At 40.1% G+C, this 27,998-nt stretch overlaps 1 protein-coding gene across 15 annotated transcripts in view; it reads right to left on the bottom strand.

The window, feature by feature from the left end:
- Positions 1-27,998, bottom strand: part of ADGRL2 (adhesion G protein-coupled receptor L2) — a 419,013-nt gene that overhangs the window by 42,745 nt on the left and 348,270 nt on the right. For all 15 annotated transcript variants that reach the window (XM_033915829.1, XM_033915831.1, XM_033915827.1 and 12 more), the window contains 5 exons: positions 16,845-17,028; positions 7,582-7,704; positions 7,081-7,286; positions 3,069-3,242; positions 1,050-1,259 (listed from right to left, as the gene is read on the bottom strand). In XM_033915829.1, the coding sequence (XP_033771720.1) occupies positions 1,050-1,259; positions 3,069-3,242; positions 7,081-7,286; positions 7,582-7,704; positions 16,845-17,028 (897 nt within the window). The remainder of the gene's footprint in view (positions 1-1,049; positions 1,260-3,068; positions 3,243-7,080; positions 7,287-7,581; positions 7,705-16,844; positions 17,029-27,998) is intronic.

Below are 27,998 nucleotides of genomic sequence, written 5' to 3' on the forward strand. Positions count from 1 at the left end.
TATTAATAATAAACTTCTCTTTATAATGACAGGGGTTAATGAAGAACTGGGATAGGTTAAATTACACTTTCTGGTGGGAATCTCTTTGTTATACTTTTAAAATGTAACATTTGACGGCTATACAGCAGGAAAGTTACAGGACATTTCTGGATGTTTGGGAGCCATTGGCTAAATTTTGTAAGTAATGATAACTAACTTTATTTTACTGACCTTTAAACATACACATCTAGGGTAGGGGGGAGGGGTTTGCATTGGAATTGATTCAGGGATTTTTTTTTAGGTAGTTTCATGTTGGTTTTTATTTTTTTGATTACTAGGTGGGAGGGTGGGGGGAAAATAATTGCTTATTAATATCTGTAAGTTTATTGTGCTTTTCTTGTAATACTATATGTACATGAATTATTTGCATGCATAGTTGTAGTTTGAAAATTTAAGATTTTTAAAAAATTAAAAAAAATGTCATTTTATCAATGTATCATTGCTGAGTGTGAAAACATAGAAGTTACAGCTATAATACCAATAAATTTGTTCCATTATGCAAACATAATAGCAAATTTTAAGAAAAACAGAGTTTTATGTAATCAGTGGCTTTGAGGGGACCTTAGGATGGGCTTTAACAATTTTTTTTAAAGTTATTTTATGATCAAGCACAATCAATTTATGGGGAAAAAACACTTCAAGTCGCACAGTTTTTCCAACTTTAGATTTTTCTGGACAACCATACCTAGACATGCTCCCACTGAGAAAAAAAAAAAATCAGAAATATTAGCGAGTGGTTTGCACACGCACATTGAGATGTTACCACAGGATGCATTCCACGGTAAGCCCTTTTAAGCTACAGTAAGCGCTTGCTAGCGCTTATCATATCTTAGTAAAATGACCTCTAAATATTCTTTTGTTAATCTAAAATAAAGCTGGGAGTAAAATCTCGCTGTTTTTTTTAAAGCGGAAGTACATTTGGGTCACTTGGGACTGTGAGGTTGATATTGTCAAGCTTAAAGCCACCTCCCACTCTCCATCCTTTCCAGACAGATCAATTGCAGACTTACCTCATACTTTGTTTTATCAATGCCAATTAGGAAAATGAACTCTGCAATAAAGAGGTTGAAGCAGAGGTTCTTGTGAATGGTGTTACGGTCGCTCTGAAGGCCGCGGAAGAAACAGAACGTGAAGATACAGATGGCCAGGCAGACAAGCGAGATGACAATTCCCACCCAAGTGATAACGGTGAGAAGCAACTCGTGCATTCGATCTTTATACTGAAAATGGAAAAAAAAAAAAGGCAGCGCGTTAACGCATCAGTTAATTAAAGGGGGAAAAAAAAATGATACTAAGAGCTTGACAGTCATCAGGACATTGAGACTGAAAGCGGCTATCAAGAAAAATAAAACTGCTCAGCATTCATTGTAAACCGCTTTGAACCTCACGGTATATAAGAAATCAAATCAAATCAAATCAAAATCATTCAGTAACCAGGTCTATTGCAAGAGCCAGACCATGAGAACGATCTGGCAATGCAGGACAAGGGTTGAAGCAACATAACATGTAATGTAATGTAATGTAATGTAATTTATTTCTTATATACCGCTACATCCGTTAGGTTCTAAGCGGTTTACAGAAAATATACATTAAGATTAGAAATAAGAAAGGTACTTGAAAAATTCCCTTACTGTCCCGAAGGCTCACAATCTAACTAAAGTACCTGGAGGGGAATAGAGAAGTGAAAAGTAGAGTTAGAGGAAAAATAAAAATAAAATAAACATTTTAACAAGACAGCATTGATCTAAATACTTTGGGAGGTAGAAGAGAGGAGAGAAAGGAATAGAAGCAGAAGGGGGAGCCGTTGAACAGTAGAATTCTGGAGAAATTTAAAGGATAGAAATAGAACAAAACAAAGACAAAAGGCAAAACAATAGATAAGATTAAAGATAAATCATAAGCTGGAAAGAAAAATAAAATAAAACATGCTATTTACAGTAATGATTTTTTTTATAGATTTGTATATAGTTTATTGTAATCTGCTTAGGACTGTAGATAGGGCTGAATATAAATATATATAAAAAATATAAATATAATGCTTACTTTCAACCTGCATTGCAAACCAAAGAGAAAATTGATGGCTAAAACGTATTTCTTCACGATGTGCATGGAGCACAAACACCCCCACAAATGCAATGTAAGTCTTATAAATGGTATGTGGCGCAGTGGTTAGAGTTACAACCTCAGCAACCCGAGGTTGTGGGTTTAAATCCCATGCTGCTCCTTGTGACCCTGGGCAAGTCACTTAATCCCCCACTGCCCCAGGTACATTAGATAAGAGTGTGCCCCCACTGGGACAGACGGGGAAAATTCTTAAAGTACTTAGGCCTGGATTCTGTATAGGACGCCTGGTCTCAGAAGTTGACGGGCGTCCTATACAGAATTTGGCCTAAGGCCGCCTAAAATAAACCCGATTCTGTAACCAACGTCCATGTTACAGATACTGGTTACAGACCCGTTATGGTAGATACGGCCGCTACACTTATCATGGCAAGGGATCTCCCTGCTGCAATAAGTATAGCGGCCACCAGTCCTCCCCCCCCCCCCACCCGAATGAACGCAGCAGGAGGGATGCCCAATCCCTCCTGCCGGAACACTCCTTACCCCTCCCCGAAGATTGCCAGCAGGAGGGATGCCCAATCCCTCCTGCTGGAACCTTCCCCACGAAGATTGCCAGCAGGAGGGTGCCCAATCCCCCCCGAAGACTACTGGCCCCCCCCCCAATGAAACCCCCAACCCCCCCTCTCCCCAGCATTTTGCTGGCCTACATTGTATACGTCTCCTGCTGGCCTAGGAAGACGCGTACGGCTGCCTAGGTTCACCTAATATGCTCCTGGAGGCATCTCCAATATAGGTAGCCTGCCTGGGGAGCATTTTTTTTTTAAAACGTGCATCCTGATTGGCTGGTTAGACAGTTGTAGGACACCTACATTCGGGATGCAGTTTACAGAATCCGGGCCTTAGGCTATAAGTGGTTTATAAATACTACAAAAAGGAAATTGTTAAAAAAAAAATGTACACATGCTTACCATAATTTCTCTACGGGCCATGAGGATTGCAAAGTTGGTTAAGTGGCTACAGGCACAGGTAGTATGAGTTTTATTAGTGTCGACCAGCCTGCAGCCCTGAGTGGACCAATATCCCATCATAGTTCTCTCAGAATAGTTCCAAAAAGAACAGTTTGCATTGAAGTAATTAACAGTCTAGGAGAGAATATTACAAATGAACAGGAATTTTAACCTAGTGACAAATTATTAGGCATGGTAGAGCAGTTTAGACTAATCATTGAATGCTTTGGGCTACAAATTCTTCTACCTGGGGATCACAATGCATGAAACATACATGACCTAGCTACAAAGAAGTTACCTTGTACAATATGTTTAAAGAAACCACTTCAAAAGATAATGGTTTGCAGTGTGACATCATAGAATGTTTAAATATTATTCCCTTCAAATACTAGAGCACTGAGAAAGTTTCACAAAATCTAATCATTTGCTTCTTTCATACATTTCTCTATCTCATTTTGAATCAATCCTATATGAATTAGTTAATATTATACATTATTTTTCAAAGTATTTATATTATAATTAAGTTTATACAGTATATTCGGAGCATTAAACCAGAAAATGACAGATTGCTAATACAAATCAAACATTTTCTGGCATATCTTCCCATCTATCCAAGAAATAAATATTCATTTTGCAAGTCCTAAATATGTGAAGGTTTTTTTTCTTTTTCAAAATTAACTAACCAAGAGCTCTTTTACTGAATCTGGGCTTAGTTTGTGCTAACATGGAACTTTCACAAGTGCTAAGCCCAGTATATTAGGAATTTATTTTGCAGATCCTATGCTAAGTTTTTCATTAGCACATGAAACTACCCCCCTACCCCCCAAAAAAAAAGTGAAAGCACTTTGCACCTCTTCATTAGGAGATATTAATTGCCCCCATGTTAAGTCCACATTATTCAATTAGCGTGTGAAAGTGCTTTTAAGCCCATTCCCCATCCATTCCATATCCTGTTCCAAAAAATATATATTAAAATAAATAAATAAATATGTGATTAATGCACACTAAGAGGCAAATTGACACAAACCACTTTTAATGTTTTTTGTGGTAGGTCTTTTGTCTCATGTTAAGGACTAAATTCAGTAAATGACCCTGAAAAAAAAAAAAAATCACACAGAAAACGTTATATAAACGGTGCACCACATTGCAAGCCATTTATAGAATAGCAGTTACAAACTGATTTCCATGTCAACTTTGGGAGCAAGGTTTACACCAACTGAAACCTGCACCCCTAAATCAGGGGTGTCAAAGTCCCTCCTTGAGGGCCGCAATCTAGTCAGGTTTTCAGGATTTCCCCAATGAATATGCATGAGATCTATTAGCATATAATGAAAGCAGTGCATGCAAATAGATCTCATGCATATTCATTGGCGAAATCCTGAAAACCCAACTGGATTGCGGCCCTCGAGGAGGGACTTTGACATCCCTGCCCTAAATTCAGTAATACTGCATGCATCTTTAGTGAACACTCCTGACCCAACCATGCCTCTCCTGTGGCCACACCCCCTTTTAAGTTGAACTCAAAGATTTGCACAAAGAATTTTATAAAATAGCACTTAGCAACACCACTCAGGATTTTGTAGACCGAATATATCTCCCCTCAGCCGTCTCTTTTCCAAGCTTTTTAGTCTTTCCTCATACGAGAGGAGTTCCATCCCCTTTATCATCTTGGTCGCTCTTTGATCCTTATTGTAGTTCTGCTATATTTTTCTTGAGATAAGGCAACCAGAACCCAAACGCAATACTCAAGGTGAGGTTGCACCATGGAGCATTCCTTCTACCAGAAACTTCCCAACCCTGAGATGTCCTGTTTGTCTGTTCAAATTTGATTGTAAGCTCTTCTGAGCAGGGACCGTCTACTGAATAGTAAATGTATAGCACTACGAATGTCTTTCAGCGCTATAGAAACGATAAGTAGCAGTAGTAGCAGCAAGATGCAAATCCAAAATTACCAAAATTGTTTGTTACCACCCAACTGGCGCTAATTGGCTTGTCAGCTAATTTAGTTGTGTACGTATCTCAGAATAGTGCACAGTTTTGTGCACATAAATTTGCACGCTGTTTATAGAAACCGAAGGCACATGTGCATTAGAGCTTAAGACGTTCAGTGAAAGGGCTCTCAAATCAGGTATGGAGGAGCAATAATTATGAGTTCCTTTTTCCAGAAATATAATGCACTTGGAATTTTAAAAGGAGACTGGCTGTGCAGTGGGAAGCCGGTGGACATAATATACTTGGACTTCCAGAAAGCGTTCGACAAAGTTCCACACGAAAGACTTCTCAGGAAACTACAAAGCCATGGCATAGAGGGAGATATACAAAGATGGATAGGCAAATGGCTGGAAAACCGAAAGCAGAGAGTGGGCATAAATGGGAAGTTCTCCGACTGGGAGAAAGTGACTAGTGGTGTACCCCAGGGCTCGGTACTTGGGCCGATCCTTTTTAATATTTATATCAATGACCTGGAGGAAGGAACATCCAGTGAGATCATCAAGTTTGCAGACGATACAAAACTATGCCGGGCAATCAGATCGCAGGAGGATAGAGAGAAACTCCAGAGCGACTTGTGTCGGTTAGAAACATGGGCGGAGAAATGGCAGATGAAGTTCAATGTGGAGAAATGCAAGGTAATGCATTTAGGCAATAAAAATAAGGAATACGAGTATACAATGTCAGGTGCAACTCTGGGGAAGAGTGAACAAGAAAGGGACCTGGGTGTACTGATAGATAGGACCCTGAAGCCGTCGGCACAATGCGCGGCAGCGGCAAAGAAGGCAAATAGAATGTTGGGCATGATAAAGAAAGGAATCTCGAGTAGATCGGAGAAAGTTATAATGCCGCTTTATAGGGCAATGGTCAGACCACACTTGGAATACTGCGTCCAACATTGGTCTCCCTACCTAAAGAAGGATATAAAACTGCTGGAGAGGGTGCAGAGACGAGCAACAAAACTGGTGAAGGGTATGGAGAGACTGGAATATGAGGATAGACTTATAACACTAGGATTGTTCTCCCTTGAGAAAAGGAGAATGCGTGGGGATATGATCGAGACCTTCAAAATACTGAAAGGAATCGACAAAATAGAGCAGAGAAGATTATTTACACTGTCCAATTTGACACGGACTAGAGGACATGGAATGAAGCTAAGGGGGGACAGGTTCAGGACTAATGTCAGGAAGTTCTGCTTCACTCAGAGAGTGGTTGACACCTGGAATGCCCTCCCAGAGGAGATTATTGCGGAATCAACCGTCCTAGGCTTCAAGAGCAAACTAGATGCATATCTCCTTAAGAGAGGCATATAAAGATATGGTGGACTATAAATTACGCCAGGTGTACACCTGGCGGGGCCTCCGCGTGTGCGGATCGCCGGACTTGATGGACCGAAGGTCTGATCCGGAGATGGCAGTTCTTATGTTCTTATGTTCAGTGTGTACTGAGGGGCATTAAGCAGAGATAAAGAATCCCATGAAAGACAGCAGTTTTTCTTAAAGGTCACAAAGGCATAAAATAAATTCTGTGGGCGCGCTCATAACACACCACTCTCCCACTCACTGACTAACCCTTTTTTAAAGCACTTCTCAAGCATTATTTTGAACGCAGTCTGAGATAAAAGAACTTGCTGCAGTCTCTGTGGCATTTAAACTTGTTAGATTTCACAAAGTAATAAGAGACGATACCCTGCTGTCCTGCTGCTAAGGTAAGAGTTAATTTTCACTTGCAAACAAATTAGTCTCATTTCCATTTTCATGTTGATTACTGAATTAGCTTTCATTAAGAATACACTTAAGTTCTAATAATCATTGAACCAGCCTCATTTAATTTTATGTTCATTGACTTAAATAAACTTGTGAGTCTGACCTACTGCAACATTTAAAATTCAAATAGAAACATTTTTTTCTGCTTCGTTGTTCCCCCCCCCCTTCCCCCCTCACTGGTTTTATGATCCTTTTTTTAATTTGTTCGCTTAACTCACATCAATGTGTTCCAGGGTAAAAAACAGTGGTTCATTTAGATACACTCGGCTGGACTCCTTGTTGATAGAGGCTGCGATGACATGGGAGTTCACTTCAATGGTGCTGTTTCGGCCAGTCAAATCCCCTGCCAGCTTTATCGTTGCATTTTCAGTACTGAGGAACTGGCCCAAGTTCTTGTAAAGGATGAACACCAGTTTTGCTTGTCCTGGGAAAGAAAATTAAAGCAGGGTTTACGAGCATTCTTTGTTTCATAGTCTTCTCTGCAGTATGAATTTGCAATGCGATTATCCCTGATGTTCCCTAGAAGGAAACTATCAAACTGTGTACTTTTAAACAAAAAATGGCCTTATAAAAAAAATAATAAAATACGTAAGCCTTATAAAGCCTGTTAATCAGCTATCTTTTCTCAGGCAAGAGATCCGAATCACTTAGGGCTGCAAAAGTCTGGTCTTTTCAAGCTGGGAGAAAGACGCACTAATGCTTATGTATGAAGGGCTCACCGTTCCTGCTGTTCAGTTTGAGGGTGTTTGCAGAGAGCTGGATCACATTGCCTCCTTTACCGCCCTGAGGAAATTTCAAGTCTTGCACTTGCCCTTCTGTACTGAGAACCGCCACTTCCAAAACTAATTGGACACAAAGAAAACAGAGAAAGGAGGGCTGAGAGGATTGGAGAAGAAAACGTTTTCTCTGCCATTAGATCACAACGTAGCAAAGAATAGACAATTTACTGCAAAAAAAAAAAAAATGTTAACTACTGTATACTGTTTGCAGCGTGAGTACCAGTATGCTGGGTTTTTTTTTTTTAAGTATTATAATGGACCTTAAACTAAAAGAACAAAAAAATGTAGGTAATTTCAAGTTAGAACAATCTTTGTAGTTTCTATTTTTTATTTTCATTTTTATATGAACAAGAGATCTTCCTACTTAAAATGATAATGCCTCATTCCACCAATAAGAGCTAACCTCATCAGTGATGTCACAATGGCTTGATTGTCCTGTACTCCCCTCTGCCCACCAACCCAGCCAGCTGATTAACTGTTCCCCTTAACTGTATCCAGGACATCCTGTTTGCCTGTCTTGGCTGTTCAGATTCTAAGCTCTTTTGAGCGGGGACTATTTCTTCTTCTTTGCGACTCTGTGCAGCGCTATAGAAATAATTAATAGTACTGACTAAATCTAAACACTCTTTATCACTCTCCAACCCAGATCAGGGTTTCACAAAGCTTCTTCAGGAAGACTGAAACCCTTTTAAACCTTGTAAAGTGTGCCCTGCACAGAATGACCTATATAAAATACTAGCTTAGCATAGGGTCACTAGATTTTACAGTCATAATAAAAGGGGGGAGGAGGGGAATCATTTTGAGTAACTTCCTAAAGACCGAATAAGTGAAACCATCACAAAACAAATCAAATAATGAGTTCCAAAGCGCTGGTTCAGCATATGAAAATGCCCTTTTTCTCGTTAATGTAAGCTTGATCTGTTTAAGGTCTGGTAACTGGCCCTGAGAAGAATATAAAGGTTGCTGAGGAGAGTGCCTGGAAAACTTATTCATTAGATATAATGTCAATTTCAAATACCAGAGAGTCCTACTAAGATGGTTATTTCAATAGTACTCTTAACTTGGAATCGCATATAGCTCATAAATACCTTTTATTCCCAAGTGATATATGATTCAACAATTCTTAATAGCTATAAATTTCATAACTTTACTGAAGTTTCAGACCTCAGAAACACCACTCATCGTGATAAACTTGATGTGTTGTCTCCTTACTGGTCCACTTTTTTATCCTAATTGGGTTTCAATATTTAAAGTGCAGTTTTTAAAGTGCAACTGTTTCAAGTGCTTAAAAAGTGCCTTAAAGTACTACTAGTCAAATACTTTTACATATATACTAAAGGTATATGACTTATCTCAGTTTTTATGGTCGGGGAAACTTAGATCAGACATGTTTCGCGTATTCAATGCTTTATCAAGGATTGTTTCTCACAATCACTCCGTCGTCACCCAACCATTTATTGACACATTGTAAATGAATGGTCGGGTGACGACGGAGTGATTGTGGGAAACGATCCTTGATAAAGCGTTGAATATGCAAAACATGTCTGATCTGAGTTTCTCCGACCATAAAAACTGAGATAAGTCATAAACCTTTAGCATATATGTAAAAGCATTTGACTAGTAGCACTTTAAAGCACTTTGAAACTGTTGCACTTTAAAAACTGCACTTTAAATATTGAAATTCAATTAGGATAAACACGTCAAGCTTATCGCTATGATAAATTTCACGCACTCCATGAAATTTAGACACACGTGTTACAGAACAGGTCTTTCCTATGTGCATTTTTTTGTATTCATGGCTACTTAAGAATGTTCTAATCTAAGGCTATAATAAAGATAATATATTTGTTTCTTGGATAAGATTATTATAATATCGTCTCTTCAGTTTATAACAACTATTATTTTCAAGAAGGAAAATACCTCAACAGCTCTAGGGAGATAAGCTTTAGAACTTATCTTGCCTTATTTCCCAGCAACAGAGACATCATTAGTCATAGAAACCTTCCCTTCTTTTAATTTTGCTTATGATTTTTGGTGCATTTATTATCAGGTTTAAAAATTTTTTTAGGTGAATCTTCAAATAAATGAAACCATGGTGACTTAATTCAGGTGATAAATGCTCTGATCTGGGTGGCCTATGCTCCACGGAGCATCCCCATATCACAGTCAAAGCTTAATCAGGAGCTAGTTACTATTATCACACTGTAATTTTCTTCATTTAAGATTATCTTCACTTTTCTTACAAGACAAAAAAAAATCAGCCATGCTGCAACTATGACTTACTTTAAGAAAAGTAAAGGTGAATTTTAACTGAAGAAAATTACAAGGTGGTAACAGTAACCAGCATTCCACATTAGTTTTGTCATCTGCATGCATTAAGGACTGAATTCTATTAATTGCGCCTACAAAAATCAGCACTACAAAAACCTGCTTAAGCACTATTCTATAAATGGCGCCTAAAGTTAGGCATGGTTTATAGCAGCGTTTCTCAACTCGGTCCTGGAGTACCCCCTTGCCAATCAGGTTTTCAAGATATCCACAATGAATATGCATGAAAAACATTTGCATATAATGGAGACAGTGTACGCAAATCAAGTTTATGCAAATTCAATGTGGATATCCTGAAAACCTGACTGGTAAGGGGGTACTCCAGGACCGAATTGTGAAACACTGGCTTATAGAATAGTGCTCACACCCAAAAGCTGTGCCTAGTTTAGGTGCAACCATTTGCGCCAACGGAAATGTAACTTTGAGAAATGCCCCTAATTTGCATAATCCACACAGATCCACCAATGACAATCCACATATAGACTAGGGGTCTTCGGCTTATATGGATCAAGCAGAAACAATGTATGTCGCCTCTTCCCAGCAACATTGGTACGGTCCTTAACACAAGGCAGTATATACACTGGATAATTGAAGGTCCTTAAAAAGATTTTTATCCTTATAATAGATGACCAACTAGGGGTAACATGTAAAGGTTAAGAATGACAGGACAATATGGGTCAATGAAAGATCCCCAAATCAAACCTTTAATATAATCTGGAGCTTCCTCATGGAACATAATTGATATACTGTGTCAGACTAAAGGGCCATCAAGTCCAGCATCCTGCTTCCAACTGTGGCCAAGCCAAGTCAGAAGTACCTGGCAGAATCCCACAAAGTACTTATTTATTTCATATACTTATAGCCCACATATCCAAAATATATGAGGACTGCAAAAAGTACATACATAATAGAATTACCAAGAAATAGAAGCACCCACTAAAGCCCTCAATGCAATATAAATCTTGATTATCTGGCCATTACATCAATTATTATAAAAATTTTATATCTATCTATTATCTATTTATATGTCCAATTGTACAGCTTTTTAGAAAGGACAACCAATTCAGAATAGGGATAAGAAGTGGACATCCGTGTGGTGGTGACATCCAGCATGAACATCTATTTTACAAACTGAAATGTCCAAATTATGAACAGAAAAATCCGAGTCTCAGCCTGCTGCACTAACAATTAGACTCTCTTCAACTTTGGTCTACTATGAAGTTAATTTAAAAACAGATTTCAGTACCATGAAGGTCCATAGTTCCTGAAATTTTCATACAACCTGGCATTCTTTGCTAGTTTCACAATCAAGGGAGGGATAAGAACAGTTTGCCTTTGTATTCTTTGTCTATCCTGTGTTACTCTGGTTGACCTCAATAAACTTGATTTAAAAAAAAAAAAAAAAAAGAACAGCAACCTCTAAGGCAGGGATGTCAAAGTCCCTCCTTGAGGGCCGCAATCCAGTCAGGTTTTCAGGATTTCGCCAATGAATATGCATGAGATCTATTTGCATGCACTGCTTTCATTGTATGCTAATAGATCTCATGCATATTCATTGGGGAAATCCTGAAAACCCGACTGGATTGCGGCCCAAAAGGAGGGCATTCCGAAAAGTTAAAAGGGGACAGATTCAGAACCAATGCTAGGAAGTTCTTCTTCACCCAAAGGGTAGTGGATACCTGGAATGCGCTTCCAGAGGGTGTTATAGGACAGATTATGGTATTGGGGTTCAAGAAAGGATTAGATAATTTCCTGAAGGAAAAGGGGATAGAAGGATATAAATAGAGGATTACTATACAAGTCCTGGACCTGATCGGCCACCGCGTGAGTGGACTGCTGGGCACGATGGACCTCTGGTCTGACCCAGCAGAGACACTGCTTATGTTCTTATGTTATCCCTGCTCTAGGGGATTAAGGAGATGACTTGCTTTAATCCCTGCAGTGGACAGCTGCTCAATCAGACCATCGTTCTGTAACCTTGATGCATCAAGAACCAGGTCTATATAACATCATCCAACTTTTTGGACATAGACATCTCTCCCCCTTCTGAAATCAGAGTTACATACCCAGGTCACCTCCACCCCCCACTTTCCTATATGGACACTACAATTTTAGTGTACTACTACTAAATCTCCTATCCACAAAAAATCTTCAATACAAATGTGTCTTCCACTCCATGCTTACCTTCTTAGGAGTAAAAACTTGGAATGGTCTCACAGAAACAATCAGAACAGAACCTAGCTATACCATATTCTGGAAGAAACCGAAAACCCATCTTTTCGACACATAATCTCCTCTTTCTCACCTACTTCCTCTTCTCTCCCTACTTCTACTTCCCTCTCCTACCTAGCCTCCTCCCTCTCCCAACCCTTTCCTCTCTTTATGTCGCCTTGAACCTGTATAGGTATGCGCGACGCCCAAATAGAAGATTAGATTAGATGTTCATATCCTGGCTTTATAAAAATTGTGATGTGGGATGTCCAAATGCTGGTTTTCAGATGTCCAAAACACAAATAGAGCTTTTAAATAAAGGTTTATACATATCAATTCAAATCAATCTCACAGATTCCACTAAAACCCTGTCCAATATTGAAATTCATAATAACCCAAAAGCCTGCCAGAGTGAATATGCCTTTTTATTTTTTGTGTTAGAAAGAAAACACTAGTTCAGTTTCGAAGTTCAGTAGATAAGACATTCCACAATACAGGTCTAGCAATGGAAACATATGCTTTTCCATTCCAGATGACCAAACTAGTTTGACAGATGGTACAACTAGTCAACCCTATCTTTCTGATCCTAAAGCTCTAGTGGGCTGATATAGACATCATATGTTTTGGTGCTTCCATATTTTAAGATCTTATAAATTAATAAAAAGACCTTAAACTCAACTCTCCAGTCTAATTGTAACCAGTACAATGATGTCAATATCAGAATAATATGCATTCAATGTTTCACACCAGTATTAATTCTTGCCACAGCACTCTGTATTAATGGTAATGCACATATGATACAGTTTGACATCCTTAGATAAATATAAGAATTGACAATTGCCAAAGACTGCACGCCACCTTAAAATTATCTTCACCTAAAAAAGGTTTCAATATCCATATCATTCTAAGTTTATAACTAAGTTTATAAAAACTTTTCTGCAGCACTAATTTTAATTGGGCTCTTAGTTACAGGTGCAAATTAATCTGAACATTTAACTTGAAATCAAATTGTAAATTCCCAAATAACGTGGACAATTTTGATTAAGAAAGTATCATCATTGCAGGGGGTTCTCTTTTTTAGTTATATTCAATGACTAAACACATATATCTTAAAACTAATAAGTAGGCAGGATAATGGGTTCACATAGGATAGTTCAAATAATAAGAAATTGTCTTAATTAAATTAACAGTCCATTATTAACAGACCCTTCAGGGATAAGGAAGATTTTATAGATGCTAAAAGTATACCATAGTTCACTTACTTATGTGTTTATCCAGAAAAAAAGGGAATAAATATACTACAATATAAAGGGAACATTACATAAGTATGCAACAAACTTTAAAACCCAGGCCATTGGCTTTTCAGATGCACTTAGACCTCAAACATTCTGCTAATGGTTTTTCAATTACAAATCAGCTTGAGATAAGCATGTTCAATATTGTACCCACTGATTTAATTATGGTGTATAAAGAAAAACAAAATTAACTTAATACAAATGAGCCCAAACACAAAGCGGCTTCAGGTATTAAGGTACGCGGACATAAGACTGACCATGCCCCTCAATTTTAAGTTCTAAAAATACAAAATGCTAAACCCTTATAAATGCTAGACCAGTAAATAAACACATCATACTACAAGACCTCACGGATAAAAACTGGGACATATTCCTGACCACTAAAACCTGGCTTAAAGACAATGATAGTTAGACCAGGTATATATATATGTCCCTTAGGCTATCACATTTTAGCAGGCTCATTTACACACAAAGGAGTAACAGCCATTGCCTGCCCATGACAAATGGATTCCAGAGAAATGTATATTGTTACTAGATCTCAATATGGGTCACATTAGGATAAAAACTTGTATTGAAAAAGCATGTACCGTTAAAAGTATAACTATGGCAAATTCTAACCTGGAAGCTCTCTGGGCTCCTTTTACTAAGGTGCGCTAGCGTTTTTAGCGCATGCATGAAATTACCGCACGGTAAGCTTCTAGAATAATGCCAGCTCAATGCTGGCGTTAAGGTATAGCGTGCACTATTCCACGTGTTAAGGCCCTAACACGCCTTAGTAAAAGGAGCCCTATATTTGCTTGTACTAAACTCTCTCATGTATTCTTTCCCCGTGTAACTCCAACGTATTATGTAACTCGAGGAACGCAGAGAGAGGGGAGACATGATCGAGACGTTCAAATATCTCACGGGCCGCATCAAGGTGGAAGAAGATATCTTCTTTTTCAAAGGTCCCACGGCTACAAGAGGGCATCCGTGGAAAATCAGAGGAGGGAAGCTGCACGGCGACACCAGAAAATACTTTTTCACCGAAAGAGTGGTAGATCGCTGGAATGGTCTTCCACTTCAGGTGATTGAGGCCAGCAGCGTGCCTGATTTTAAGACAAAATGGGATCGTCACGTGGGTTCTCTTCACAGAGAAAGGTAGGGGTGGGTCATTAAGGTGGGCAGACTAGATGGGCCGTGGCCCTTATCTGCCGTCTATTTCTATGTTTCTATGTTTCTATCTTTCTTCATGCATTCTATAATTCGTTGATTGTCCAGCCTTCTTTCAATGTGAACTGTCTAGAAGTCATTTGACCATGGCGGTATAGAAAAATAAAGTTATTATTATTATTATTATTATTAAAAACAAGTAGGATTGTGTTAAACAGAGGCCCATGAAATGGAAATCCTAATTGGGACACTTCTATCGTCAATTAATTGACAAGGGAATTTTTAACAAAAAACATCAATAGCTGAGAAAACCTGCATCAGACTCTTAAAAGTCTAAGGGGCCCTTTTACTTAGCACATGCATACCGAAGTTTAAAAGGGCTTACTAAACAGCTTGCTCAGTTGTCCCGAGATAATTTCCAAATGTGCCTTACCCAAGTGCTAAATATATATATATATATATATTTTTTTTTTTTGCAAAAAGGGCACATTTGGGGTGGAAGTGGACTTTTCTGCAGTAATCAACACTTTAGCGTCGCCATGTGCTAACTGATTAGCACAGAATTAGCATGTCAGCTAAGCAACAGTAAGAGCTCAACCGTTAAATCTTTTTTTAATGGCCATATGCTAATGACAACATTAGTGAATGGTCATTAATATAAAAATTAGAAAATCAGCCTTTTTTCTGCTGTGCTAAAAACGACCTTACTACTACTTATCACTTCTATAGCGCTGCCAGACATACGCAGTGCTGTACATAATGTAAGAGGCAATTCCTGCTTGATAGAACTTAATCTAATCAAAACAGACAAACAGGACAAATAGGGGTTAGGGAATTTCTCACAGCAGGAATGATAAAACAGACATTGGTAAAAGTTAGGAGTTAAAAGCAGCCTTGAAATGTAGGAAAGATTTACATAAGGGTCACCCCTAAGGACACTATTTAGCACAGCTTTGTAAAAGGACCTATAAATTAGCAAGATGGGAACATCGATTCTTTTAAAGTGCATGGAACAAAAACGCACCAACAATCGTGCACAGGACTTATGCTTGCGGCCTTAAAACAGTTCCTGTTAACGCTCTGAGAGGGGTGTGGGGGTAACCCCCCAGTAAACTTACAAGTGTTCGCGCTTCTGTTGGGGTGTGTGTGTGGGGGGGGGGGGGGGGGGAGAGCCCCATTACAGTGGGAACTGCTGTTTTCCTTTCGTTTTTTGGGTATTCAGCAGTTTTCAGTGTTGTGTGTGTGTGTGTGGGGGGGGGGGGGGTATTCTCCATACACACCGCCCCAAAAGGAGCACAAACACTTGTAAGTTTAGTGGGGGGTGTTTTCCCCCCACACTCCCTTCAGAGCGCTAACGAGAAGTGTTTTAAGGTGGAGCGCATGCACTAGCATTGGAGGGGGGGGGTGTGAGGGAGGGAACCCCCCCCCCCATTACAGTGGAAACTGCCATTTTCCTTTGTTTTTTGGGTATTTGGCAGTTTTCAGTGGGGGAGGGGGGTTCCCACTCCCACCAACCCCCAACGGGAGCGCAAACACTTGTAAGATTAGTGAGGGGGGGGGGGTTCCCCCATACACCCCCTTCAGAGCACTAACAGGAAGTGTTTTAAGGCGGTGTGCATAAGTCCTGCACAGGATTGTCAGCGCATTTTTGTCCCGCGCGGTTTTGACGCGTCACCTTTAAATCACATATCACTGAAATATACTCAAACTATTTGAATACTGTGGCTTGATTATAAGGATATCATACTTCAGTACTGTAATAATACTTGAAAAAGCCTTAAATCAGCATCTTTACGTAAACCCAAGAGTCACCATTTCATCACATCAAACTATTTTTACAAAGATGAAATTGACAGGATCGCAATAGCTCAAGCGGACTAGAAATTAGAGAATGACACGGGGACCGTTTACCGCAGGTCACCACAGTAAATTCGCAGGAATGGAGACATTTGCAACTGGTTTACCGCAGGAATGGGGACAAGACCTTTCACCGCCCCGCGGGAATGGGGACAAGAGCTTTTACCGCCCTGCGGGAGCGGTGAAAAGTCCAGATTTTTTTCCCGTGTCATTCTCTACTAGAAATAATTCACCTTTATATAGCATAAAGCTGTCTCTTTTGCAGGGAATATGTGCTGAGTTAAACATCTGAATCAGTCCTACTTGTTTACAGTGCAAAAGTGCTTAAAACTTGGGAGACTTGGAAGTAGATTCACTTACTGATGTTATCAGTTGGCATGGAGACTCTAGTTGGATCCGCAAAATTGTCCGCCAGGACAAAAGCTCCTTCTTCTAATGTATCTAGTAACATTGTTGCAGTGTGAACTTGTTCGGAAGAATTCATGTCTTTCCAGGATCTCAGCGCTTCAGGTCGCAGCAGGTTGTCAACTGTATCAACGATTGCCTATATCCATTAGAAATTTATTGTTAAGTCCGACTGTTTTAGGCACATATTAGGCACATGCCTAATGACAAGTGTTAATGCTTAATTCTCACAATAATTTACAATGAAGGTATAACGAAAACAATGTTACATGAATCATTTTTTAACACCTGGTTGAACTCTGGCACTGTTCTCATGAATATATTACATATGAAACATTATTTAATGCAGATTATTTGCTAATATGGCTCAAATTCAGGCTATTCCAAATGAATATACCATAAGTGCGGTGTATTAAGTCATTAGTCAGAGTATCATTTGTTTCATTTTTAACTCTTAGAGAGACCCTTTTTTTAAATGTCACATCACATTTTTACTGTGAGCCTCTGAAAAATATAATGCTGGCCCTTGTTTGGCTTTGAAAGGTAGCTCCAAAACACCAAGCATTATATCAAGATGTTAATTTTGTTAGACATGTTGGAACTTCATTAGTGTAAAAATATTGTTATGGTCACTTGAATGTTTTGATAGAAGGCTCAAAAAGAGTTATTTTAATACATTTATATACTGACAAATATGCTCAAAGCGGTTGTCGAAGAGATCTTATATAACTAACTCAATATGTCCATGACTGGCTTTCGAATTACTACTACTGCTATTTATTACTTATATAGTGCTAAAAGGCTGTACATTTTGACATTTAATAGACAGTCCCTGCTCAGAAGAGCTTACACTGTATCTTGGACAAACATGACATATATGGTTGAGGGATGCAGAAAGTTTTCAAGTTTTATTTAAAATTTGATATACCGCTTAAAAAAGTTGTCTAAGCGGTGTACAAAACAAACATAAAATAGTAAAATCTATTGGGAGATATAACTAAGACATAATCAATATTAAACGCATATATATATAAGTGGAAAAGGGGGGTGGGGGGAGAAATACAATTTGTAATAGGATAGAAGAACAAAAAAGGCCAGCACAATGGGGGGGGGGGGGTAATGCTCTTTTTTCATTGATTATCTCTAATGAGAGTTACAGATCATAGGCATCCTTAAATAAGAATGTTTTTAGGCTTGTTTTAAATGTATTGATTTGGGCCTCTTCCCATAGACACAGTGGGAGAGTTCCAAAGTGAGAAGAACGAGGAGTTGGAAGCAGTCTTGAAGAGGTGGGCTTTTAACCTGGACTTGAACACGGCCAGAGATGGAGCCCGCTGTAGGGATTCGGGAAGTTTGTTCCAGGCATATGGCACAGCAAGATCTAAGGGACAGAGTTGGGAGTCAGCAGATGAGAAGGGCACAAGACAGGAAAGACACCAGCTGAGGGGGGGAGACAAGCGAAGAGAGACAGCGAGGGACAGCTGAGCGAATGCATCTTTAGGTCAGCAAGATGAGTTCGAATTGATGTTTTCTTCGTCTAGTCCAGTGGTTCCCAACCCTGTCCTGGAGGACCCCCAGGTCAATCGGGTTTTCAGGCTAGCCCTAATGAATATGCATGAGAGAGATTTGCATATAAAATGGAAGTGACAGGCATGCAAATCTGCTCCATGCATATTCATTAGGACTAGCCTGAAAACCCGAAAGGCCTGGGGGTCCTCCAGGACAGGGTTGGGAACCACTGATCTAGTCAATATAAGGACAGTGCAGGGATACTGGGCTTTTTTTTTTTCCTTACTTTCTTTTCCTGTTCACCTCTGGGCAGTTTTGAATTTGTGCTTTTTTTATGCCTGCCTCTTACGTTTTATTTTTATTTCATTTTTTATTATTTTCATATTCCCACAGCCGGTTCAAAATGCAGCTATCTGTTCTGTGCATTCCCTGTTATATACACTCCACCTCAGCTCAGATATCAGTCTCACTACGCTGTTTTTTCAATTGAGGTCTTATATTACCACATTTGACTTGGCTGGGCCTTTTATTTTTAGTTCTATTTACATTCTGTCACATATGTACACACATTTGGCTCTGTCAGTTTCATAAACAGCCACTGGTGTGGCACAGTCCTGTTTTTCCCTACACATATTGCACCGCTGTTTTTAATATTTTTGATGCTATTTTACGTGCAGTGTTTTGATTGATTCATATATCTGTATTCATGTTTTATGGTTTTTAGCAGACTGGATGGACTGTTCAGGTCTTTTTACCTGCCATCATTTACTAAGTTACTATTTTAATGTTTTTATATGCAATGTTCCTTTATTGACATTACTGTATTTTCTGCTCCATAAGACGCACCGGACCATAAGATGCACCCGACCATAAAACGCACCCTAGATTTAGAGGAGGAAAACAAGAAAATAAACATTCTGAACCAAATTCTCCCTGCCAGGCTTTGCACCCAACCCCACACTCCTTGCCAAGCTCTGCACTCTAACCCCCCTCCCTGCCAGGCTCTGTACCCTGTACCCCCTCTGGTGGTAGGCTGGGCACAGGGCAGGCAGGACAGGCATGCAGGCCTCCCCCCTCCCCCGGTATCTGTTCTTAATCTCAGCAAAGAAAAAACAGCAAACCGCACAGTGCTCCCACCACAATAGGTCACCTGCCTGCCCAGCCCATTACTGAACCTCCACCATGCCTCCAATTAAGCTAGGCCCCCTGGAGGAGGCGCCAAACCCGACAGCAGGTGTGAGGACACCCACAATAATATCCTGCAAAAGCCACATGGGTCTACAATATGTCTGATAAAATCAAGTACTGTGATTGGTAAGACTATCATGTGACCGGGCATCAAAGTCCTTCAGCACTTAGTGGAATTAAATACTATCCAATGACAAGGCTTTTTGAATAAGACCTGATGATATAGTTTAACTCTAGCCTTAACAAGATTTCCAATGGAGATAAGTAAGAGAGGGCTAGCAAGTAAATTTTAAAGATAAATGCATAAGCTGTTTGTTCTCAGAACATTTTATAAACATAACAGTACATTTCAGGGTATGCATTACCTGAATCCAGTGTCCCATCCTTGCGCTGGTGATTTTCCCGTGGTGTGTATTGCTGTCCTTAACACATCCTGTGCACGGATATTGCTTATTTTTTTTTCCGCTGTTTTTCTTCTCATCACTGTTTTCTTAGCCAACGGTTTGCCCTTAACTCCCCTACCTAGAGGTACCTTCTTTCTAATAACCTCCACCCTGCCTCCCAATTAAGCTAGGCCCCCTGGAGGAGGTGCCAACCCCGACAGCAGGTGTGAGGACACCCACAATAAGTTCCCATGAAAGCCATGTGCCATACCTCTACAGCTCTGATGGTCAGGAAACGGCAGGAGCCATACCCCACGAGCCAGACTGTGTGCAACACTATCCACCCGACCACCGACTCCACGGACTCCCTCCTCAAACACCAGCTCCCCGCCATCACTTGACACGCAGCTCCGAACACTGAACAAGGAGCTGTCATCTACTGGGCTGCCGAACCACCCTGTAATGTTCCCTGCCGGCCGCTAACGCAGGCCAGGCAGTCATGGCCCTGCCCAACACATCGGCAGCAGAGTCAGGCCCACACACAGCACGCAACACCTATCTGATTCACCCCCAAAGACAGCCTGGACCACAATTACCTATGAAGACACGGCAAGTCACACTTCTGGCAGCCGCCCCCACATGCACCATAAGACATGGGCCAACGACCTGCGGAAGCAAGCTGTTACACAAGCCGTCTCCGAGGATCAGGAACAGGTCTGCCAGGATTAAAAACAGGTACGGGAGGAGAGGTTGTGGTATTCGCTCCATAAGACGTAACCTTATTTCCATCCACTTTTTTGGGGAAAAACAAGTGAGTCTTATGGAGTGAAAAATACGGTATCTTTTTATATCTTATGTTCTTAATTCTTTTATTGTTTTAGCCATTATTTGATTTTTAAAATTTTATCTATAAGTATGTTTATTCATGTTTTATAAATTTTCAGTGTCCCTTGATGAAGGCACCTGTTGATTCCGAAACTCTGATCCTTGTTGGGTCATTTTAATAATAAACATTTTAACAATAAACGTCCCATTTTGGGACTTTTTTTTTTTAACCAAGATCCTTCTTTGGTTGTTTAAGGTATCTCCCTTGTTTGTTGTGTTCTGCTTTATATAGTCAGCTAGGTATGAGATTGTCTGAATATGCTACTTCAACTAAGTAAAGGGATTGGGTTGGAGGTGAAAGAAAATAGTAGACCTTTACTTTGCCTGCACGTCATTGAAGTTCCTTGAACTTCCCACTAGATTTTATTACATTTTTAATTTAATTTTGACTAACCCTTCCTGCAAAACATGCCCAAAAAGTTAGACAAAGTGAGGCCTCTAGACCTTAAATTATCTCTCAATACTCTGCATAGATATTCACTAAACAATGTACATGAACAGGATCCTACATTTTTTGGACCAGAGAAGACATAAGGAGCCCTCTGTATTTATTAGAGGGCTCATAATCTTGGCCAAGATGCAATTCAATTCAAGCTGGAGAGTTGTGAAGTGGGTAGAGGAAAGTTAAGTAGGGAAGAAAAGAGGTAAGGGTGGGAGGGTGAGGGTGGGAGATTGAATATAAGTGTATATGGTAACAGGAGGGGATGGTGATTGGACGAGTGTGTGTGGAAGGAGCTGTGTATCTGGGTAGATGAAAGGAAGGACTGACCTGTGGAGTGCAGAGAATGGTGGAAAGAAAAAAGGGCTGAGGAGAGAGGGCATTGTTTTGTGGGCTGAAGTATTATAGTATGGTCGTGGGAGAATGGGGAATGGGTGTGAGAGATTTAGGAAAGAGAATGGGATTGTTCATAGGGGTTGGTGGAGGTGGAAGCCTAGTGGGGATAGGCGGGATGAAACCAGGTGGCCTATTAGGTGAGGTTGAAATTGTGAGTGAAATTCAGGAGGTGGACTGTGCAAATAATAGGTTTGGGTGCGACACCACTCCGAGGCAAAGTATGGTCTTGGCATTACCACAAGACTTGCTTTAATATAAGTTTTGCATTTAATATACTTTTTTGGAATTTGAGCTAGGTCATCATCAACTAGCCTTCAAATTACACCGATGTAGAGTAATTTCAGGCTGTCTAGTAAAATTTGGGGTTGCTATTTATAACTAAATTGACGTTTGGCTTGTATGAATAATTTTTATAAAGAAGCTGCAGCCAGGTATTTCCTTCCAATAAAGTGGCTGTGCAATTATTTGTTAACTATTTGAGTGTTAATTGTTTGATGCGAGTGCCAAAGTTATGGTTTGACAAATTTAGCAAAATATCTATTTAACTAGAACGTAGTCCAAAATAAACTCTCTCTTTTATTTCTTCAAGGAGTATGAAATGCAGATGATTCCACAGCACTTATAAATCAGCTCTGACCTCTCACTATCTGCCATTTCCCTACCTGTTCACAAATACTTAGAGGGTTGCTAAATCCTTTTCCAGCACAATAAGCAACACAAGAGACCCTTTTTTTAAATGTCACATCACATTTTTACTGTGAGCCTCTGAAAAATATAATGCTGGCCCTTGTTTGGCTTTGAAAGGTAGCTCCAAAACACCAAGCATTATATCAAGATGTTAATTTTGTTAGACATGTTGGAACTTCATTAGTGTAAAAATATTGTTATGGTCACTTGAATGTTTTGATAGAAGGCTCAAAAAGAGTTATTTTAATACATTTATATACTGACAAATATGCTCAAAGCGGTTGTCGAAGAGATCTTATATAACTAACTCAATATGTCCATGACTGGCTTTCGAATTACTACTACTGCTATTTATTACTTATATAGTGCTAAAAGGCTGTACATTTTGACATTTAATAGACAGTCCCTGCTCAGAAGAGCTTACACTGTATCTTGGACAAACATGACATATATGGTTGAGGGATGCAGAAAGTTTTCAAGTTTTATTTAAAATTTGATATACCGCTTAAAAAAGTTGTCTAAGCGGTGTACAAAACAAACATAAAATAGTAAAATCTATTGGGAGATATAACTAAGACATAATCAATATTAAACGCATATATATATAAGTGGAAAAGGGGGGTGGGGGGAGAAATACAATTTGTAATAGGATAGAAGAACAAAAAAGGCCAGCACAATGGGGGGGGGGGGGTAATGCTCTTTTTTCATTGATTATCTCTAATGAGAGTTACAGATCATAGGCATCCTTAAATAAGAATGTTTTTAGGCTTGTTTTAAATGTATTGATTTGGGCCTCTTCCCATAGACACAGTGGGAGAGTTCCAAAGTGAGAAGAACGAGGAGTTGGAAGCAGTCTTGAAGAGGTGGGCTTTTAACCTGGACTTGAACACGGCCAGAGATGGAGCCCGCTGTAGGGATTCGGGAAGTTTGTTCCAGGCATATGGCACAGCAAGATCTAAGGGACAGAGTTGGGAGTCAGCAGATGAGAAGGGCACAAGACAGGAAAGACACCAGCTGAGGGGGGGAGACAAGCGAAGAGAGACAGCGAGGGACAGCTGAGCGAATGCATCTTTAGGTCAGCAAGATGAGTTCGAATTGATGTTTTCTTCGTCTAGTCCAGTGGTTCCCAACCCTGTCCTGGAGGACCCCCAGGTCAATCGGGTTTTCAGGCTAGCCCTAATGAATATGCATGAGAGAGATTTGCATATAAAATGGAAGTGACAGGCATGCAAATCTGCTCCATGCATATTCATTAGGACTAGCCTGAAAACCCGAAAGGCCTGGGGGTCCTCCAGGACAGGGTTGGGAACCACTGATCTAGTCAATATAAGGACAGTGCAGGGATACTGGGCTTTTTTTTTTTCCTTACTTTCTTTTCCTGTTCACCTCTGGGCAGTTTTGAATTTGTGCTTTTTTTATGCCTGCCTCTTACGTTTTATTTTTATTTCATTTTTTATTATTTTCATATTCCCACAGCCGGTTCAAAATGCAGCTATCTGTTCTGTGCATTCCCTGTTATATACACTCCACCTCAGCTCAGATATCAGTCTCACTACGCTGTTTTTTCAATTGAGGTCTTATATTACCACATTTGACTTGGCTGGGCCTTTTATTTTTAGTTCTATTTACATTCTGTCACATATGTACACACATTTGGCTCTGTCAGTTTCATAAACAGCCACTGGTGTGGCACAGTCCTGTTTTTCCCTACACATATTGCACCGCTGTTTTTAATATTTTTGATGCTATTTTACGTGCAGTGTTTTGATTGATTCATATATCTGTATTCATGTTTTATGGTTTTTAGCAGACTGGATGGACTGTTCAGGTCTTTTTACCTGCCATCATTTACTAAGTTACTATTTTAATGTTTTTATATGCAATGTTCCTTTATTGACATTACTGTATTTTCTGCTCCATAAGACGCACCGGACCATAAGATGCACCCGACCATAAAACGCACCCTAGATTTAGAGGAGGAAAACAAGAAAATAAACATTCTGAACCAAATTCTCCCTGCCAGGCTTTGCACCCAACCCCACACTCCTTGCCAAGCTCTGCACTCTAACCCCCCTCCCTGCCAGGCTCTGTACCCTGTACCCCCTCTGGTGGTAGGCTGGGCACAGGGCAGGCAGGACAGGCATGCAGGCCTCCCCCCTCCCCCGGTATCTGTTCTTAATCTCAGCAAAGAAAAAACAGCAAACCGCACAGTGCTCCCACCACAATAGGTCACCTGCCTGCCCAGCCCATTACTGAACCTCCACCATGCCTCCAATTAAGCTAGGCCCCCTGGAGGAGGCGCCAAACCCGACAGCAGGTGTGAGGACACCCACAATAATATCCTGCAAAAGCCACATGGGTCTACAATATGTCTGATAAAATCAAGTACTGTGATTGGTAAGACTATCATGTGACCGGGCATCAAAGTCCTTCAGCACTTAGTGGAATTAAATACTATCCAATGACAAGGCTTTTTGAATAAGACCTGATGATATAGTTTAACTCTAGCCTTAACAAGATTTCCAATGGAGATAAGTAAGAGAGGGCTAGCAAGTAAATTTTAAAGATAAATGCATAAGCTGTTTGTTCTCAGAACATTTTATAAACATAACAGTACATTTCAGGGTATGCATTACCTGAATCCAGTGTCCCATCCTTGCGCTGGTGATTTTCCCGTGGTGTGTATTGCTGTCCTTAACACATCCTGTGCACGGATATTGCTTATTTTTTTTTTCCGCTGTTTTTCTTCTCATCACTGTTTTCTTAGCCAACGGTTTGCCCTTAACTCCCCTACCTAGAGGTACCTTCTTTCTAATAACCTCCACCCTGCCTCCCAATTAAGCTAGGCCCCCTGGAGGAGGTGCCAACCCCGACAGCAGGTGTGAGGACACCCACAATAAGTTCCCATGAAAGCCATGTGCCATACCTCTACAGCTCTGATGGTCAGGAAACGGCAGGAGCCATACCCCACGAGCCAGACTGTGTGCAACACTATCCACCCGACCACCGACTCCACGGACTCCCTCCTCAAACACCAGCTCCCCGCCATCACTTGACACGCAGCTCCGAACACTGAACAAGGAGCTGTCATCTACTGGGCTGCCGAACCACCCTGTAATGTTCCCTGCCGGCCGCTAACGCAGGCCAGGCAGTCATGGCCCTGCCCAACACATCGGCAGCAGAGTCAGGCCCACACACAGCACGCAACACCTATCTGATTCACCCCCAAAGACAGCCTGGACCACAATTACCTATGAAGACACGGCAAGTCACACTTCTGGCAGCCGCCCCCACATGCACCATAAGACATGGGCCAACGACCTGCGGAAGCAAGCTGTTACACAAGCCGTCTCCGAGGATCAGGAACAGGTCTGCCAGGATTAAAAACAGGTACGGGAGGAGAGGTTGTGGTATTCGCTCCATAAGACGTAACCTTATTTCCATCCACTTTTTTGGGGAAAAACAAGTGAGTCTTATGGAGTGAAAAATACGGTATCTTTTTATATCTTATGTTCTTAATTCTTTTATTGTTTTAGCCATTATTTGATTTTTAAAATTTTATCTATAAGTATGTTTATTCATGTTTTATAAATTTTCAGTGTCCCTTGATGAAGGCACCTGTTGATTCCGAAACTCTGATCCTTGTTGGGTCATTTTAATAATAAACATTTTAACAATAAACGTCCCATTTTGGGACTTTTTTTTTTTAACCAAGATCCTTCTTTGGTTGTTTAAGGTATCTCCCTTGTTTGTTGTGTTCTGCTTTATATAGTCAGCTAGGTATGAGATTGTCTGAATATGCTACTTCAACTAAGTAAAGGGATTGGGTTGGAGGTGAAAGAAAATAGTAGACCTTTACTTTGCCTGCACGTCATTGAAGTTCCTTGAACTTCCCACTAGATTTTATTACATTTTTAATTTAATTTTGACTAACCCTTCCTGCAAAACATGCCCAAAAAGTTAGACAAAGTGAGGCCTCTAGACCTTAAATTATCTCTCAATACTCTGCATAGATATTCACTAAACAATGTACATGAACAGGATCCTACATTTTTTGGACCAGAGAAGACATAAGGAGCCCTCTGTATTTATTAGAGGGCTCATAATCTTGGCCAAGATGCAATTCAATTCAAGCTGGAGAGTTGTGAAGTGGGTAGAGGAAAGTTAAGTAGGGAAGAAAAGAGGTAAGGGTGGGAGGGTGAGGGTGGGAGATTGAATATAAGTGTATATGGTAACAGGAGGGGATGGTGATTGGACGAGTGTGTGTGGAAGGAGCTGTGTATCTGGGTAGATGAAAGGAAGGACTGACCTGTGGAGTGCAGAGAATGGTGGAAAGAAAAAAGGGCTGAGGAGAGAGGGCATTGTTTTGTGGGCTGAAGTATTATAGTATGGTCGTGGGAGAATGGGGAATGGGTGTGAGAGATTTAGGAAAGAGAATGGGATTGTTCATAGGGGTTGGTGGAGGTGGAAGCCTAGTGGGGATAGGCGGGATGAAACCAGGTGGCCTATTAGGTGAGGTTGAAATTGTGAGTGAAATTCAGGAGGTGGACTGTGCAAATAATAGGTTTGGGTGCGACACCACTCCGAGGCAAAGTATGGTCTTGGCATTACCACAAGACTTGCTTTAATATAAGTTTTGCATTTAATATACTTTTTTGGAATTTGAGCTAGGTCATCATCAACTAGCCTTCAAATTACACCGATGTAGAGTAATTTCAGGCTGTCTAGTAAAATTTGGGGTTGCTATTTATAACTAAATTGACGTTTGGCTTGTATGAATAATTTTTATAAAGAAGCTGCAGCCAGGTATTTCCTTCCAATAAAGTGGCTGTGCAATTATTTGTTAACTATTTGAGTGTTAATTGTTTGATGCGAGTGCCAAAGTTATGGTTTGACAAATTTAGCAAAATATCTATTTAACTAGAACGTAGTCCAAAATAAACTCTCTCTTTTATTTCTTCAAGGAGTATGAAATGCAGATGATTCCACAGCACTTATAAATCAGCTCTGACCTCTCACTATCTGCCATTTCCCTACCTGTTCACAAATACTTAGAGGGTTGCTAAATCCTTTTCCAGCACAATAAGCAACACAAGAGGAAATCAATAGTGCAAACAAGATGCCCAGTGACGGCTCCTTTCAGTGGGACACAAGCAGATTACTAACAGTTAAATTAATATTTCAAAATAGTCCAGACTGGGATGAAGAAATTACCATGCAACATATAAAACAGTAGTAAATAAGACAAAAACCAGAAATTCAAGGAGACATCATTAAATTCTCTTTAGAAAATAATTCAATCAATCACACTAATCAGTTAATCAATCGAAAGCAGGCTCTTACACTAATGCATAGATAATGTGGCTGTGCATTAAATATGCCATAGGCAGCTGAATCTCCATTTTTACATTGTTCTATTTACCCAGTCAGAGTAGCATACATAATCTGACAAATTGCGCTAATGATGGAAACGCTGCTGTCTGTACAAGCAAAAGGATACTGGTTAATACCACCACCACATGTGCTCATGAACAAATAAACAAAACAATTGTTTCGGGACTTTTGCTTAATCCATGTACTCTTAGTCCATTTTGGGCCTGATTCTATATATAGAACCCAAAA

Source organism: Geotrypetes seraphini, chromosome 12 (assembly GCF_902459505.1).
Source record: "Geotrypetes seraphini chromosome 12, aGeoSer1.1, whole genome shotgun sequence".
NCBI classification, from domain to species: domain Eukaryota; kingdom Metazoa; phylum Chordata; class Amphibia; order Gymnophiona; family Dermophiidae; genus Geotrypetes; species Geotrypetes seraphini.